The 14,462-nt window shown below is 39.9% G+C and overlaps 1 protein-coding gene across 5 annotated transcripts in view; it reads right to left on the minus strand.

Annotated features, from left to right (window-relative positions):
• Window positions 1-623: 623 nt before the first annotated feature.
• RBBP6 (RB binding protein 6, ubiquitin ligase) overlaps window positions 624-14,462 on the minus strand; it is a 31,396-nt gene continuing 17,557 nt past the window's right edge. For 2 of the 5 annotated variants that reach the window (XM_048961421.1, XM_048961424.1), the window contains 12 exons: window positions 14,263-14,359; window positions 13,341-13,480; window positions 12,297-12,469; window positions 11,502-11,605; window positions 10,819-11,159; window positions 9,635-9,728; window positions 9,456-9,552; window positions 9,300-9,357; window positions 7,738-8,103; window positions 7,280-7,381; window positions 4,121-5,869; window positions 624-3,154 (listed from right to left, as the gene is read on the minus strand). In XM_048961421.1, the coding sequence (XP_048817378.1) occupies window positions 1,054-3,154; window positions 4,121-5,869; window positions 7,280-7,381; window positions 7,738-8,103; window positions 9,300-9,357; window positions 9,456-9,552; window positions 9,635-9,728; window positions 10,819-11,159; window positions 11,502-11,605; window positions 12,297-12,469; window positions 13,341-13,480; window positions 14,263-14,359 (5,422 nt within the window). In that variant the 3' untranslated portion in view covers window positions 624-1,053. The remainder of the gene's footprint in view (window positions 3,155-4,120; window positions 5,870-7,279; window positions 7,382-7,737; window positions 8,104-9,299; window positions 9,358-9,455; window positions 9,553-9,634; window positions 9,729-10,818; window positions 11,160-11,501; window positions 11,606-12,296; window positions 12,470-13,340; window positions 13,481-14,262; window positions 14,360-14,462) is intronic. The other 3 variants (XM_048961422.1, XM_048961425.1, XM_048961423.1) reach the window with 3 other exon arrangements.

The following is a 14,462-nucleotide window of genomic DNA, read 5'->3' on the forward strand; positions in this document are numbered from 1 at the left end:
CAGTTGTAGCGCCCAGAGCTCTTTAGGGGCAAAGCCCACGAGCAGCAGGGGGCTTCCACCACCAAACTCAGTTGTCTCTGGGACGCTGTGCCAGTCTAAAGCAGAACTCTGCCCCTCTCGTGGCTTTTCTTGTTCTGCCAAACTCATTCACTGAGCCCCACACTGAGTCACCGTATGAAAATGTGAATCATCACACAAAGCTGCATGGAGACCAAACACACTGGCGACCAGCATCCTTGTGAGACAACACACAGACTGCAGCACAGCTGAAAATATAGGTGCATGTTTTTGCTGCCAAATAGCAGAGTTCTAAACAAACAGAGCTGAAACGTGGTTGAAAGCTGAAACGCTTCATCCCGAGCACTGCTGTTACTATCAGCTGTATTGTGGGACTGCACACCTTCTGAAATACAAAAGCAACACGAGAAAAGGCACCTCCTGGCAGTACTTCAGCATATTGCATCTGTTCAAAGACCTCCAGCTCGGCCAGCCTCTGCACACCTAAATGCACTGACACACAGTTTTCCACACACTTAAGCCATCAGCAAGCAGCCAGCAGCCTTGGCTGGATGCTCTTCTCCCTGCTGAAGTTCAGCTGCCACTAGAAATCTCATCACACCGAATAAAGTTTACTGAAAACTTTTTATTGTAATCAAAAAGTGACATAACAGGGCTGTAATGTATTCTGCAAATCATTCTGCTGATATTTTATAACTGATACCAGCTTCTTCTGCCAGGCAATTAAAAAAAAAAGAAGTCAAATGTGAAAATTTTCACAGTACAGTAAACTCCACCCAAACTAATTAACGGTGGTGAAAAATAAGACGCCCCAGCAAAACCTTTCATGTTACATGGTCACAACTCACAATTCTGTACAAAATGTTCACTTTTATAAAGCTCTGATGTAAAAATCAAATAATCAAGCAGCAATATTTTAAGTGCAGCACAGGGTCTTTTCATGTCATTATTTACAACGTTTGAATTCGTTTACATTTTAACAAAATTTAATACAGATGACTTAGGAATTAAGTCAATTTTTTCCTATCTGCCGTTCTATATGGTGACAGATTTAACTTTTTGGTCATCTTTCTCTTTATCTTTGCTCTTCTTCGATTTTTTCTTCTTGTGTTTGTGTTTTTGGCTTTTCTCCAATTCCGGCTCATTTTCGGCGTGTTTCTTATGCTTCTTGTGTTTTTTGTGCTTCTTGTGCTTCTTTTTCTCTTTCTTCTTCTTCTTCTTCTTGCTGTCTTGACTCTCTCCTGAGCTGGCACTGCTGCTGTGGCTTCGAGTCTGACTCTCGGCAGGGCTCTGACTACGACTGCGGCTCACGCTGGGGCTGCTCTGGCTTTGACTTCTGCTTGCCTCAGGCTGGCTAACCATGGCAGGAGCTGCTGTCTCCTGTTTGACCTTGTCAACAGCTTTTTCCTTCTGCTCTTTAGAATTTTTTCCTACAGTTTCCTCATCTTTTGCAGACACGTTACTTTCACTGTCACTTTCGTTGTAGTCTGGTACAAAAGCAGCCTCATCAGTTTCTCGAGTTGGATCAGCAGAGAGCCGTGAGGGGTTGCTTACCTGAGGCTTACTCTTGACACCAGTCTTGTCATTTTGTCCAGTCCCATTTTCTTTCTCATTTTTTGCATCTGGTGATTCTTGTACTGAAGATGGCTTATTGCAACCTGGCTCTTTCTCTTTATTGCTCTTTATCTCAGCTATGTACTTGTCCTTGTCCTCCTTCTCCTTTTCCTTCTCCTTTTCTTTTTCCTTCTCCTTCTCCCTCTCTTTTTCTTTTTCCTTCTCCTTTTCTCTCTCCTTTTCCTTTTCTTTTTCCTTTTCCCTCTCCTTTTCCTTTTCCCTCTCTTTTTCTTTTTCCTTCTCCCTCTCTTTTTCTTTTTCTTTCTCCCTCTCCTTTTCCCTCTCTTTCTCCTTCTCTTTTTCCTTCTCCCTCTCCTTTTCCCTCTCCTTCTCCTTCTCTTTCTCCCTCTCCTTTTCTTTTTCTCTCTCCCTTTCCTTTTCCCTCTCCTTTTCTTTTTCTCTCTCCTTTTCCTTCTCCTTTTCTTTTTCCCTCTCCTTTTCCTTCTCCTTGTCTTTTTCCCTCTCCTTTTCTTTGTCCTTTTCCTTCTCCCTCTCCTTCTCTCTCTCCCTCTCCCTCTCCCTTTCCTTTTCCTTCTCCCTCTCCTTTTCCTTTTCTTTGTCCTTCTCCTTCTCCTTCTCTTTTTCTTTTTCCTTCTCCTTTTCCCTCTCCTTTTCTTTTTCCTTCTCCTTACCTGAATTTTTATCTAGAGGTTTGTGTTCCTCCAATGAACGCTTGGAATCATGAGCAGTTTTGTGATCTGACTGCTTTCTGTCACGTGAAGGGCTGTAGCTGCTTCTTTTGGAATCTCCGGCCCCCTTTTTGGAGGGCTCTGCTCGTTCATCCCTTGGTTTACTTTTTTGTCCTGACGTAGATTCTCTGTTTCGGGAAGGAGAGTCTTTTCTCCTTGCTAATTCACTTTTCTCATCTCTGCGCTTGGAACTAGAATGCTCCCTGTTGCCATCATGGTCAGACTTTTTGTCTCGATTAGGAGTAAAATCCTTAGCAGTGGATCCACGGCCAGCATCGTGTTTCTCTGAAGATCTGCTGTCCTTGGAAGATTGAGAAATATTTTTCCCATTTCCTTGTTCAGTGGCACGCTCTGAGTGGTCTTTTTCTGGCTGAACACTGCTCTTCCTCTTTTCAGAAGAGTCCTTGTCTGACAGAGAATGATCCCGCTCTTTGGTTTTCCCTTTTTCACTCAACACTGAACTTTTTGAACCTTTTACATCATGCTGAGAGCTTTCATAACTCACCTCTTTTGTAGTTTTCTGTATTTTCTCCAAAGACTCCATTTCTTTCTCATTGTGTTTTATGGGATTTGGTGGCTTAGCACTCACATTTTTTACAACACTAGCAGGTTTTCCTATGTTTGAAGATGGCTGGGTAGATTTAACGTCTTCCTCTTCAGACTCAAAGTCATCTTTATCCCACTTCGACTGAGGGACCTGGATCATAATAATGACATCTTCAGCAGGAGCAGTTATATCATTATTATATTCCTCCATTGTCTTAATGACAGTCCGCTTTGTATCTGTCTTTTCTTCAGGCTTTCTAACAGGGCTTCCTCCAGTAGAGCTGGTGCTAACAAGAAAAATATCATAAATTAACACAATGGTAGAGATGCAAGCACAGCTGTCCTTTGCAATGCTTTACAAAATGACCTCTGTTTCACTTGTAAAACACAGTACTTTTTCAAAAGATGATCAACTAAGGGGACAGCCAAGATGAAGGATGAGTCCATTGACTGAGATTATGAGCAACCAATTAGTGTCTTTCTAATTAACAAAGACACAAGACCATCAGTGCTTCCTCCCTGGAAGCATTCAAAACCAGGCTGGATGGGGCTGTGAGCAACCTGGTCCAGAGGAGGGTGATCCTGCCTACAACTGGGAGGTTGGAACCAGATGATCTTAAAGATCTCTTCCAACCCAAACCATCCTATGATTCCATGATCCAATCAGGAATCATCTGACCAGGTAATTCCTTGATGCCCTATTTCTATCTGTGGTAGACAAATTAGATATGCCATCTCGTTTCAACAAGCAAGCAAGCAAATAAGGACCAATTATTTGTTCACAGCAGTATAGGCAACAAGTTGCTGTTTCTGCAAATTATAATTTCATGTCATACTAGCAAAAAAAAGTCATTGATAGTACCTTGCAATTTTAAAAATACAAAATACTGCATGATACAGACATATCTGTTATCCTTGCCCTTGGTATTAAGCAGGATTTGAGGGAAGACACGGAGAGGACATCACAAAGACTCAATATGTAGCTGTATTCAAAAGGCTAATTCTCAAGAGGGGAAAAAAGTCCCAGAAGTAAGGGTCAAACGTCACCCATTAACTGAACTTACCAGCTTTCTGTTCAGACTGCTTGTTTGCTGCAACAAAACTTCATTTGTACAGTTCAGCAGAAAACCTCACAGATCATTTAAATACTCACTGAGCACGGATTTAGCTTCTCCTTCCATCAGTTATCAAAAAGATTTTAAAGAAAGAAGGCAGAGAAGGGAGAAAACGTAGGAAAAGAAATGATGAAGTACCTGGTATAATCTACAAGAGTTGAACTGGATCCATCAGCTGCTGTTACCTTTCTTCTCGCTTTTCCTTTCACTTTTTCTTGTTTGACTTTGCTGCTGCTTGCCTCAACTTTCTCAACAGGTTCTTTCACAGGAGGCACGTTCTCTCCACTCACAATCTTTTTGCCAGTTTCTCGGTTCAGTTTAATCTTTTTTGCAGGAGTGATAAGAAAACCAGATTTATCTTTTTCTGGAGTTCTCTCTCCTTTCTCACCATCAGGTTCACTCTTCCCTTTTGGCGATGCTTTTGATTCAGCAGTTTCTGGTTTAGGGGCCTTTCCAGAAGCTGCCTCGTGTTCTTTATCAGCCTTTTCATCTGCTTTCCTTTTTCTTTTTTCAGTTTTTGCATCAGAAGATTTGCTTTTTTCAACTGCTTTTTTTGACTTGTCCTCTTTGCTGGAGGGCTTTTCTGACTTTAATTCTTTCGGATGGTCCTTCTTTGCCTTCTCTTCCTTGGCTGGCCTGGCTTCTGGGTGATCTTTTGCCACTTTTGGATGAACTTTCCGTGGTGTACCGAGAGCCTTCTCATCCTTTTGGGAGGAAGATGCCTTAACGCTGTCTGTCTTTGGCAGCTCCTCCTTTGCTTTTTTCACAAGAGGTTCCACTCGAGGAGATTTTTCACGATCGGTGTCCACCTTCTCTTGGGAAGCTTTAGCTGGTTTTGTTACATTGTCTTTCTTTGGAGGAGCAGCCACTTCTGCTTTCCGTTTTGTCTTATCAGTTTTTGCTTTTGGCTTATCCTTGTCCTTTTTCTCTTTTTCAGAAACTGGTTTGAAAGCTATGGAATCTGCTTCCATAGGTTCATCTCTCACAGGGGTGGCATCATCTCTACTCGGGAGCATGAACAGCGAGTCTGATTTAATGTCCTCTGCTGTGCCTGGTTCCCTGTTTTTTTTCGTACTTTCTAACAATTCAGCATTGGGAAATCCTTCATTCTCATCCCCTTTTCTCCTCTTCCTGTGTTTCTTATGTTTATTTCCTTTGCCATCTCCCAGGGGATTTTCCACCTCCTTCTCTTTTGATTTGGCAGGATCTTTTAGACCATGGCCCTCTCTTCCTGAAAGCTTTTCAGGGAAATTTCCAGCTATGTTACGATTTCTATGGCTCTGCCCACCAGCATAATCCTCCCTACGTCCCCGCGAGTATGGCGAATTTTCTCTTCTGGTTCCAGGTGGACCAAATCTATCTGGAGAAAAGTTCTCTCTGTTTACTGGAGGTCGAGGTTGGGCTCCGACAGCATAGTCCTTGTAGAACTTTTCATACCATTCTCTGTAGTTCCGTTCCCATTCTCTGTATCTTTCCTTCTCAAACGGATCTCTAAAGTCAATAGATCTGCCATAGTAAGCTTTCATATCGTATGGTGGAACTTCTCTGTATCTGTTAAAATACTCCCTTTCTCCTTCCCCTTGAGGTATAGTCCGCTTAGTGGGAGACTGGCCCCTGAACACTGGAGACCTGGACCGTGAATGGTATCTTCTGTACGGGGGTGACCTTGACCTTGAACGGTGATAACCGTGTGACCTTGACCTAGAGCGATAGTTACGACTCTTCCCTTTGCCTCTTCTTGGGTATGGAGGTGAACGTGAGTAGGAACGAGAATGGGAACGACTGAATGACCGAGAGTAGGAACGGGAGCGCGAGGAGCCCGACCGCGACTTGGAGTAGGTGTAGGAGCTTCTCGAGTAGGACGAAGCGCTATAGGGAGACTTGGACCTTCAAAAAAACACAGCACAGAAAAAAGAAAAGAAAAGAACTTAATTCAAAACAGTCGCTCTTCCCCGTTTTTATTTTTATTTATTTATTTTTTTTTTTAATCTCCAAATGCTTATGGCAAAGCTTCTTTCAGCTGCTGGCATAACGCTACTGCAAATTGAAGAACTTGATAACGCGTAGAAGGTTTTGCTTACAAGACAAAACAGTCACTGCTTTGTTAGTGTAAAAACACACAGGAAGGGTAAGTCTATTTCCACTTGCTTCTATCGAATTAACTACTATAGCTACTGATATATTTAAGTTGGAATATGCTGACCTCTACTGGTACATGAAAGCACAATTATTTTAGCACTACTTAGCAACTACACGAAGTACAACTTATTGTAGTAAGACGCAAAACGAGCGAGTCTTAATAGCTAAAGTACAGTACCAAGCAGTAAGAAAATACGAATTCAACTGAAGACAGTAAAGCCCAATTTTAAAATACCAGTTAATACCTAAACAAAGTAAATACCTAGTTAATTTAACTTCACTGTTTATTTGTAAATCTATACAGGACGTGGAATACTTTGTACTGCAAGGTTACACACCACAAAATTTAATCAACTCTTCTAGCCAGATGTTCTAGTAAAAGTATCTCTAACCAAGGCTAAAGACACTGTTTCAAATAAGGTCTTATCTAAAAGTAATATTATGCCATTATTCTAAGAAATGCACTGATAACATTACTAATAGATAGTTATTCAGGCTGTTGTCCAAGTGATTTTTTGAGATAGAACATATCGACTACCCTGAGTATTCTCCTTGACACGTTTTTCTTCGACTATTTTTTAAATAACTATTCCTCATTATTCTGCACATGCTCATTAGCATCACTCTTCCTCTAGAAGCCCTTCAGCAATTTGAGATCTCATTGTAAGCACATCTGACCTTTTAACTCCTAAGAAAAAATTATCAGTGTCAACAAGACACTAGCACAAGCCATCAGTCTGCAGTCCAGGTTGAAATCTCTCCATGTATCCACATGAGAAACAAAAGAGGAAACGAAGACAATTTCTCTCATTTATTTCCTCCCAAATGCTTCGAGGTAATAGCTATAATCACAATAGGGTGAGGAGAACATCCAGCTACTAAACCTACTCAGCTCTTTGCCTCCTCAAGGTCGTCAGGAGGTGAAGGATGGTTACAGAAATACTTCAGTGAAAGAGACACCTGCTCCTTAATAACTGCTGCCAAATTACAAGTCAACTGTGCTCCGCTATATCTGAGCTAGCAACCTTCAAATGAAACTCCTAACAACGCTAAGCCCTTTAATCATCCAATCCATCTACAGATAGTGAGGTGGAGTGGACCTCCTCCTGATTCTTCTAGACAATCTGCTTCTCCATTACGGACATGTAAAGCAGTTACCTGGAAAACGAACGCCTACGCTCCTTTTGAATCTTTTTATATTCCATCAATTCCTTAGCAAAATCATTTGTAAACTCATCAAGTTTGGACTTTTTCTTTTCCCTGTTAAAATAAGTTTGACCTTTATTACAATTATAGTTTGACCTTTATTACAAAAAGACATCAAGAAACAAAACATGGCCGATATGAGAAAATGTATACTGCATGCAAATGCAAAAGGCGAGCATCCTATTTACGCAAAACAGTTCAGAATTCCTCTGAGTTTTAGGGAAAGTTTTAGAGTTACATTTGTCTTTAGTTTTGCACGTTTACCATCCGCAATGAAAACGTACATTGGAAGAAAAAGCTCTACATGTAATTTTGGCTTATGTCAGATGCACTTTAGGCGTAACTGCAGTCCGATTTGCTACTGAAATACAAAGATGAAAAACACCACAATCACTGAGCCAAATACTTACTCCTCTTTAAGTCTCCGTTGTTCTCTGTAAAACTCCTCCCTAGATAAAGGAGGTGCTTGTGTCGTTGGGATGGTATTTGAATGAGCCGTTGGTACTGCTGTTGGTACCCAAGCTGATGACATGTTTGCAGGAGCTGGGGGATATCCTGGAGGGGGAACAGGGTACCCAGCTGATGGAGGCTGACCAGGTGGAAACTGAGGAGGAAACTGTGGTGGCGGTACCCCCGGTGGAAGAGGAAGTGCATGGGGAGGTGGAGGATACAAGGGAGGTGGAGGCACAGGCACAAAGACTGGTGCTGATGCTGGTAGTGTTGGGGCCTGAGTCCTTTGGGAACGTTCACTATGCGGGCGTCCTCGATTTGAACTTCTAAAGAAACCCAAAAACACGTGTCACTGTTTGTTACACTCTGCCCCGATTTTAAAGAGGAAAGCAAATGAAGCAGGAGCACAGTGTGACCACATCTCGTTCTGAGATTAAGCGCTTTTCTCCCTGCCTTCTGGTCATTTCAGTCTACATTCGTTTCCTGATCCACATACTTGATTTTCTCATCCTCACGCTCCTAACAGTTCCCTCAGTCTTCTCTGCTTACACTCATCTTCATAACCACAGATGGAGGCTGCCTATGCTTAAAAGAGACACCCATTTCCCATGCGACAAGTGCCCATTGTTTCTCTGCCACTCCTTGAAACATCTAATATTTCACACTTCCAATCTTCAAAGTAGTGCACAAATATTAATTAATCTTCTCTTCAACTTCTTTTAACATCTTCCACATTGGCATCCTATGTTGTTGCCTCACGATGATGCATTTGGCCTGTCCTCGTTCCTAAATCGTTATTTTCCTTATTATTGAATCTGAGATTTTACCTCATTTGTAGGATGGATGTTTGTTTCTGTTTTGATTTATCCTTAAGATTTTATAAACGTAACGCATACTTAAAATTTATCTATAACAAATATTTACCAGAATGAAAGACAGAACTTAACACTATGATTAGTAAGTAAAATGGACTCCTCTCTCTCCAAGTGAGAGAAAGCAGTCTGGCTGTTCGAGAGGACTGAAAAAACTCCACATAGTTGTAAAATAAGAGCACTGAATTTGCCAGAAATTTGTTTAACTAATATATCAACTAAATTGCTGAAAAAAACAGCGTTGGAGAGTCATGTCCATGAAATCAACTTCTTTGACAATATTCAGCCAAAGGGCTTTCCATCTGGTCTTTTAATTATATTTAATTTGAATACGTAATCACTGATTCCTCAAAAAGAGTTCATTTTTCACATCCTCTTCAATTACGCAATGTAGCCTTCTCTTAAACAATCTTTTTGGAAGCACAGATCCCCTTTGTTAGACTTAATTCGAATAAAGCTATTTAAAAATTAATTACCACTCCACAATTATCTGTACATACTTATATATATACTTATATAATTATCTGTACATACTTATATATATATATACTTATATAATTATAAATAAACTGTTGACTAAGTTATGTGCCACTGCCATATTCAAAATGTTACAAGCAACAATATATTGAATTTCTGTAGAATGTACTTACAGTTCCCAACCTGGCCTGCCACCAGCTGAGCGAATTGCACCAATTCTCATTGGATGACCTTTCGGATTGGAAAGAAGGAAAAAAATCCATTCAGGTTTATCTGAAGTGGTTTTTTGTGTTTGGTTGGTTTTTAATTCTAAAGCTGCAGACACTTACCAGTTGTGGGAATTGATTGTCCTTGTGGGCCCAGAAGACTAGGTATTGCTGGTTGCCTTAGTACAGGAACCTGATAGCCCTTGTGAATAAACGCAAACTGTTAGAAAATAAGATTAATTAAAATACAAGAATAGGCAGAAATCGGTCAAAATACAATTGTCTGTTGAAATAAAATTTACCTTCTCTTCCAACAAACTGCTGATTGCCAAAGAAGAAGATTTAGAAAGCTCAGCAGCTGTCACCAGAGCAGCAGGAGGTATAATATCTGGATCACTAGACAAAAAAATAACCAACAAATTTTCTTACTTAAATACGTTGTTTTGAAGAGCTGCTAGAAATGCAAAGTTCAAAGTAGGAAAAGGCTGAGTACTGTAAAAGGAAAAATAAATTAAAAAATAATCTACACCAGATTTACAAATGTAAAGTTGGCTGATTGCAAATGAAGTACTGAATTCAATTTGAACTAGAGAGAGTTCAAGGGAAAAACGTTTTATTAAGCTAGCTGCAAATGAAAGGCTTAGAATACTTATAATCCACATACTAAAACTCAGTTTTGGAAGATGCAAGAAGAACTTAAATTCTTCTAGGACGTGTTTATGTACTAGTTCATAAAGCTGCCTCAGAGGCTTCCTTAAAATTGTGACCCTTTGGCCTCAACAGTACAGCTGAGCCTGACAGCCTTCTGGACAGAGCAGTTATTTGCATCCAAAGCTTAAAGTCGAAAGGATACAAACCCTAAACAATAGTTCCTAGTTTAAATATATTTTCAGTCAACTTCACTGGATTGCAAACTTTGACTTTTATGTTTATAAACGCTTAAAACTTACAATATTTTAAAGAATTATTACCCAAATCAGTACGAGTCAGACTGCACTGTGCTTTACTGAAGATGATTCTGACATCATAATAAGGATGACAGAATTATTGTAGAAAAAAGTAATGTGAAAACACCTGGTTAATTTTACCTGTAATTGACCTTGTATGCTTTTCATGAAAACACTATCTCCTCAGTAACAGGAAAACTAATGCACTCAAAAAGTATTCACGTGATAGCTAAATGATCACTTTAGGAATTGCTTGTCATTAAATTAAAGGGATGCTGAGGAAAAGAACTCCTGTTACAAGATTCATTCTTAATCACTGATAGGGAATCAAACTAGAAAAACTGAGAAGTTCTTGGATGAGGCACAACTCCAATCTAAAGTATCCTCATCCAAAGCAAAAACAAGAAGCAGAACTTATACAGCTACAGGGAACTGCCATTAATGATCCATACGTAAGTCACCACGAGGCTTCAGAGGAAGAATCTAACTTCAGCACTTTGCTGTCTTTTGTGTTTGTGCTGAGCTACAGATTCACTCACCGAAAAGGTCCATCTGGCTTTTCACCACGGAGAGACAGAGACACTGCTGGAGGGAGATCGGAGACGAGGACAGAAGATGGATTTACTGGTAGTGCAGCTGCAACAGACTGACCGGGGGCCAAGGCAGCAGCAGAGTGAGAAGACAGAGAAGCTAATGGAATCATCAGTGGATCCTGCTGTCTGGAAATTGCTGGCCTCATTAGGGGCTGCAGGTTGCGTGTTATGGTTTGTCTCATTAGTGGTGGTGGAGGTGGAGGTGGCGGTGGTGGCTGCTGCTGTTGCTGCTGAATCTTACGGAGCCTTTTTGTGTAGCCAGTTTCATTTTTGAAGTTGTTCACAGCCTAGAGGTGGAAAGACAATTCAGCAACAAAACAAAAACTTCCAAGGAGTATAATTACATGTGTAATTAATTCAGTAAATGTATTTGTATTTAGAATTCTTGACTTCAGCATTAACAGTGAATCCCAAAGCAAGACAATCATTGTAAAAAACAAAACAGTGCCTGTAGTTCACCAACTGCCACTAAAGAGCTGTTGGTTTTCTGTAGTAACAATGCACTTGAGAAGTAGATTTACTCAACTCAGCCTTGCCGAAGGAGACAAAAATCACTACTCTCTTCCACTTTAGCTTCTGACAAAGGATTTTTTTCTTACAGAGGCTTTGTGTAAAAGTGACCGTATTACCTGGCGTAAGAACTTGTTGGCGATCAAAGCATCTGGAGACACATCTGTTTGATGACATGTTGGGCAGGTATGTTCCTCAGATTCCAATAATGCCGTTCTGATACCTGTGAATAATCAGAACAATCAATATCATTTTTAGGCACATTGAGAAAATCTGGAAATTGTAACCATTTATAAAACCAGCAGCATGATTAACGAGTACTGTCTTGAATTGAGGGCATAAAGCTCTAAGTATAGTATAAAAAACAGAATTTGCAGCAAACAAGTATAGCTGTTATACTTATGGTAACATTTGAAGCTGCAGACTGGACTGCACCATGCCACTTCAGCCAGTCCTTCTTCCCATTACCTATTACAGCAAGTTGTCAACCACCCTCAAAGTAAACATTGCTAAAAAAACACTGCTAAAAACCATCAGTAAGCTCAGATTCACCAGTTCTTAACCTTCTGGATTGAATAACTAATTATCCACTTGTTTCAGTTCACAGTAAGTCAAGACTTCTGATATATAATAGCAACACTGCATAATGAAAGAAAAAGCTGGAGACAAAGTAAATGTATTCAACACCTACCACTGTAATGACCTGCACAAATAAGTACACTTCTCATACTCATCCTTCTGCAGAACAACAAAAGCTTTCTGTATTTTTTTCCCACCCTTTATACCTTTCTAATTAGGCTATACTCCAGCACTAAACAGAGCTGGTAACAAAACCAATTTTGTTAGCTCCTATTTCTCCCATCAGTAGATCATGTTTGACGTTCTGAATTAACAAACGTGGGAGTAATACTTACATTCATCACAGTAACTGTTTCCACAGCAGGGAATAACAACTGCATCTGTCATTATATCTTTACAAATCAGACATAACAACTCATCTGGAATAGGATCATCCTCTTCTGAGGAGGAGGATGGCTCTTCTGGCAAGAAAGGAGGCTTTTCCTTCTTTCCTATAGCATAAGCTTCCCTGGAGGGAGGAGATGGCAGAGAAAGGAAAAAGAAAATAATTTGAATATAGGTTAAAAAACCCAAACTTTTCCAAGCTTTTGACTTTATCAAAGGACTTCATTATTACCCTTGTGATCAAACCTTTTTCTACAGCCACAACACTACCAGAGGGAGTATCTATCCATTCTGGAGAATTCTCCCAACTGTTAGTTCAACCAAGACAAGAAATTAGCCTAGACTAGAAAGATCACTGACAGTTGGAAATCATGTGTAGCGAATCCACCACTTCAGTACCAAAGAGTAAACCAAAGTTGTAGGCTCAGGATATACTTTATCCCTGAGAAATTACATTTTCTAAACTAAAAATGTCTACTTGGAGCTTCTACAAAAGAAGATCCAAACCAGAAAAACAGAAGCATTACCAAACACTTCTAAAACTGGAATAGGCAGACACTACTCTCAGAACACACCAGTATTTTCTCATTTCATACCAGCAAGAAAACTTCACTGCTTCACAAGTGAGATCTGATAGACAGAGGGGGAGGAAATCTCAGTCCTACAGCTATTTGTTAAACCTTTCAAGAAACCTTTGAAGCACAAACCAGGAGCAAATCAAACCTTCTCAAGAGAACAATTCTGATTGTAAACACCAACAAAATACTTTGCAGAAATGTGGATTCTTAGCTTACAACTAGTTTAACCCAATTCTAGAGGGATGAACAGTGAGACCACCTTATTTTACTATGAGAACTCATCACTCTGAGTTCAAGATACAACAGTGCATCCTTTCCTGCAACTACTGATGCTGAACAACTTGTTTGAATTGCCACTCAAGTGTTTATATAGGGTCTCATTTGCTTTTTGGTCCACCTGGAAACTCCCATACTTACGCATCAATAGTTGGTATAGCATATTTTCCAGTGTTTGTCAGCATAGCACCCTTTGTATTGGGATCTTTCACCTCCATCATGAAACTCCTGGGAATTCCTGTGCTCTTTTTAATCCTGGGTACTGACTCAAAATTTTTGTCCTGTTAAGAAAAGAAATGCAGACACTTCATCCTAAGGGCCACACTTAAATGACATTTCCGAGATTAACCAATGAAAGCTTTTAATCCTCTCCTTTTCTCTGGTGTGAGGGTTGCATGACTGAAATATTAATTTTGTTAAGTATAGTCAAAGGTTTGAGCTGTATTCTGAACTTAACAGACATTCATACAACTTCTGGCTCCTCGGGGTGAAATACATTCCAGTGGTTAAATATTCCCCAGTTCACCATTCCAGCAAGACAGAAATAAGGTCTTGCTCAGAAGGAGTCTATTTCAGAGCTCTGAATCAGCCACTGGAGACTTAAATTCCTTATCTATGTATGAAGGTTTGATTCACTCCTACAAGTCTATGTCGAGTGCTCAATGTTAAGTGGTATGAATACTCAACATGCAAATCTTCAGTAGATTGGGTCAACAGAAAAATCACCTTGCAATGCAAAGTACCAACTGATGGCCATCGTAAATTTGAAATTCAGGGGAAAACGTCCAATTAAACTGGAGTGCATCAAAATAGAAACAAAGATACACAAAGAAAGATCTGTGGGCATACTTAAAGCCTATTACTGAGAAAAAGAAGGAAGTTTTATGCTTATAATTCCATCTTTACCCTTGAAGTTTCAAGGGCTTTGCAATATTGTCTTGCAGCTCTGTATTTCACCCTAAGAAGAATGACTCAAAATGAATGTCGATATATTTGTTAAGTAACCAAGTTTAAATAAATAAATAAGCAACTAAATAACACCAGCAGCCCGCCACAATCTTACCCCATTTGTTGGGCAGTTCTTTATATAGTGACCAGGTTTTCCACAACGAAAGCACGTGTATGATGGTGGAGGTGGACCCAACGGTTTCTTCATGTAACTAAAAAAGGTTTTTTTGGGGAAAAAAAAAAAAAAGTATGCATGTGTATCTCACTTTAAAGCAAACAATTCTATAACACTTTTCTGCAATCTTCAAAGATTTG

This window comes from Lagopus muta, chromosome 15, assembly GCF_023343835.1.
Source record: "Lagopus muta isolate bLagMut1 chromosome 15, bLagMut1 primary, whole genome shotgun sequence".
Lineage (NCBI taxonomy): Eukaryota > Metazoa > Chordata > Aves > Galliformes > Phasianidae > Lagopus > Lagopus muta.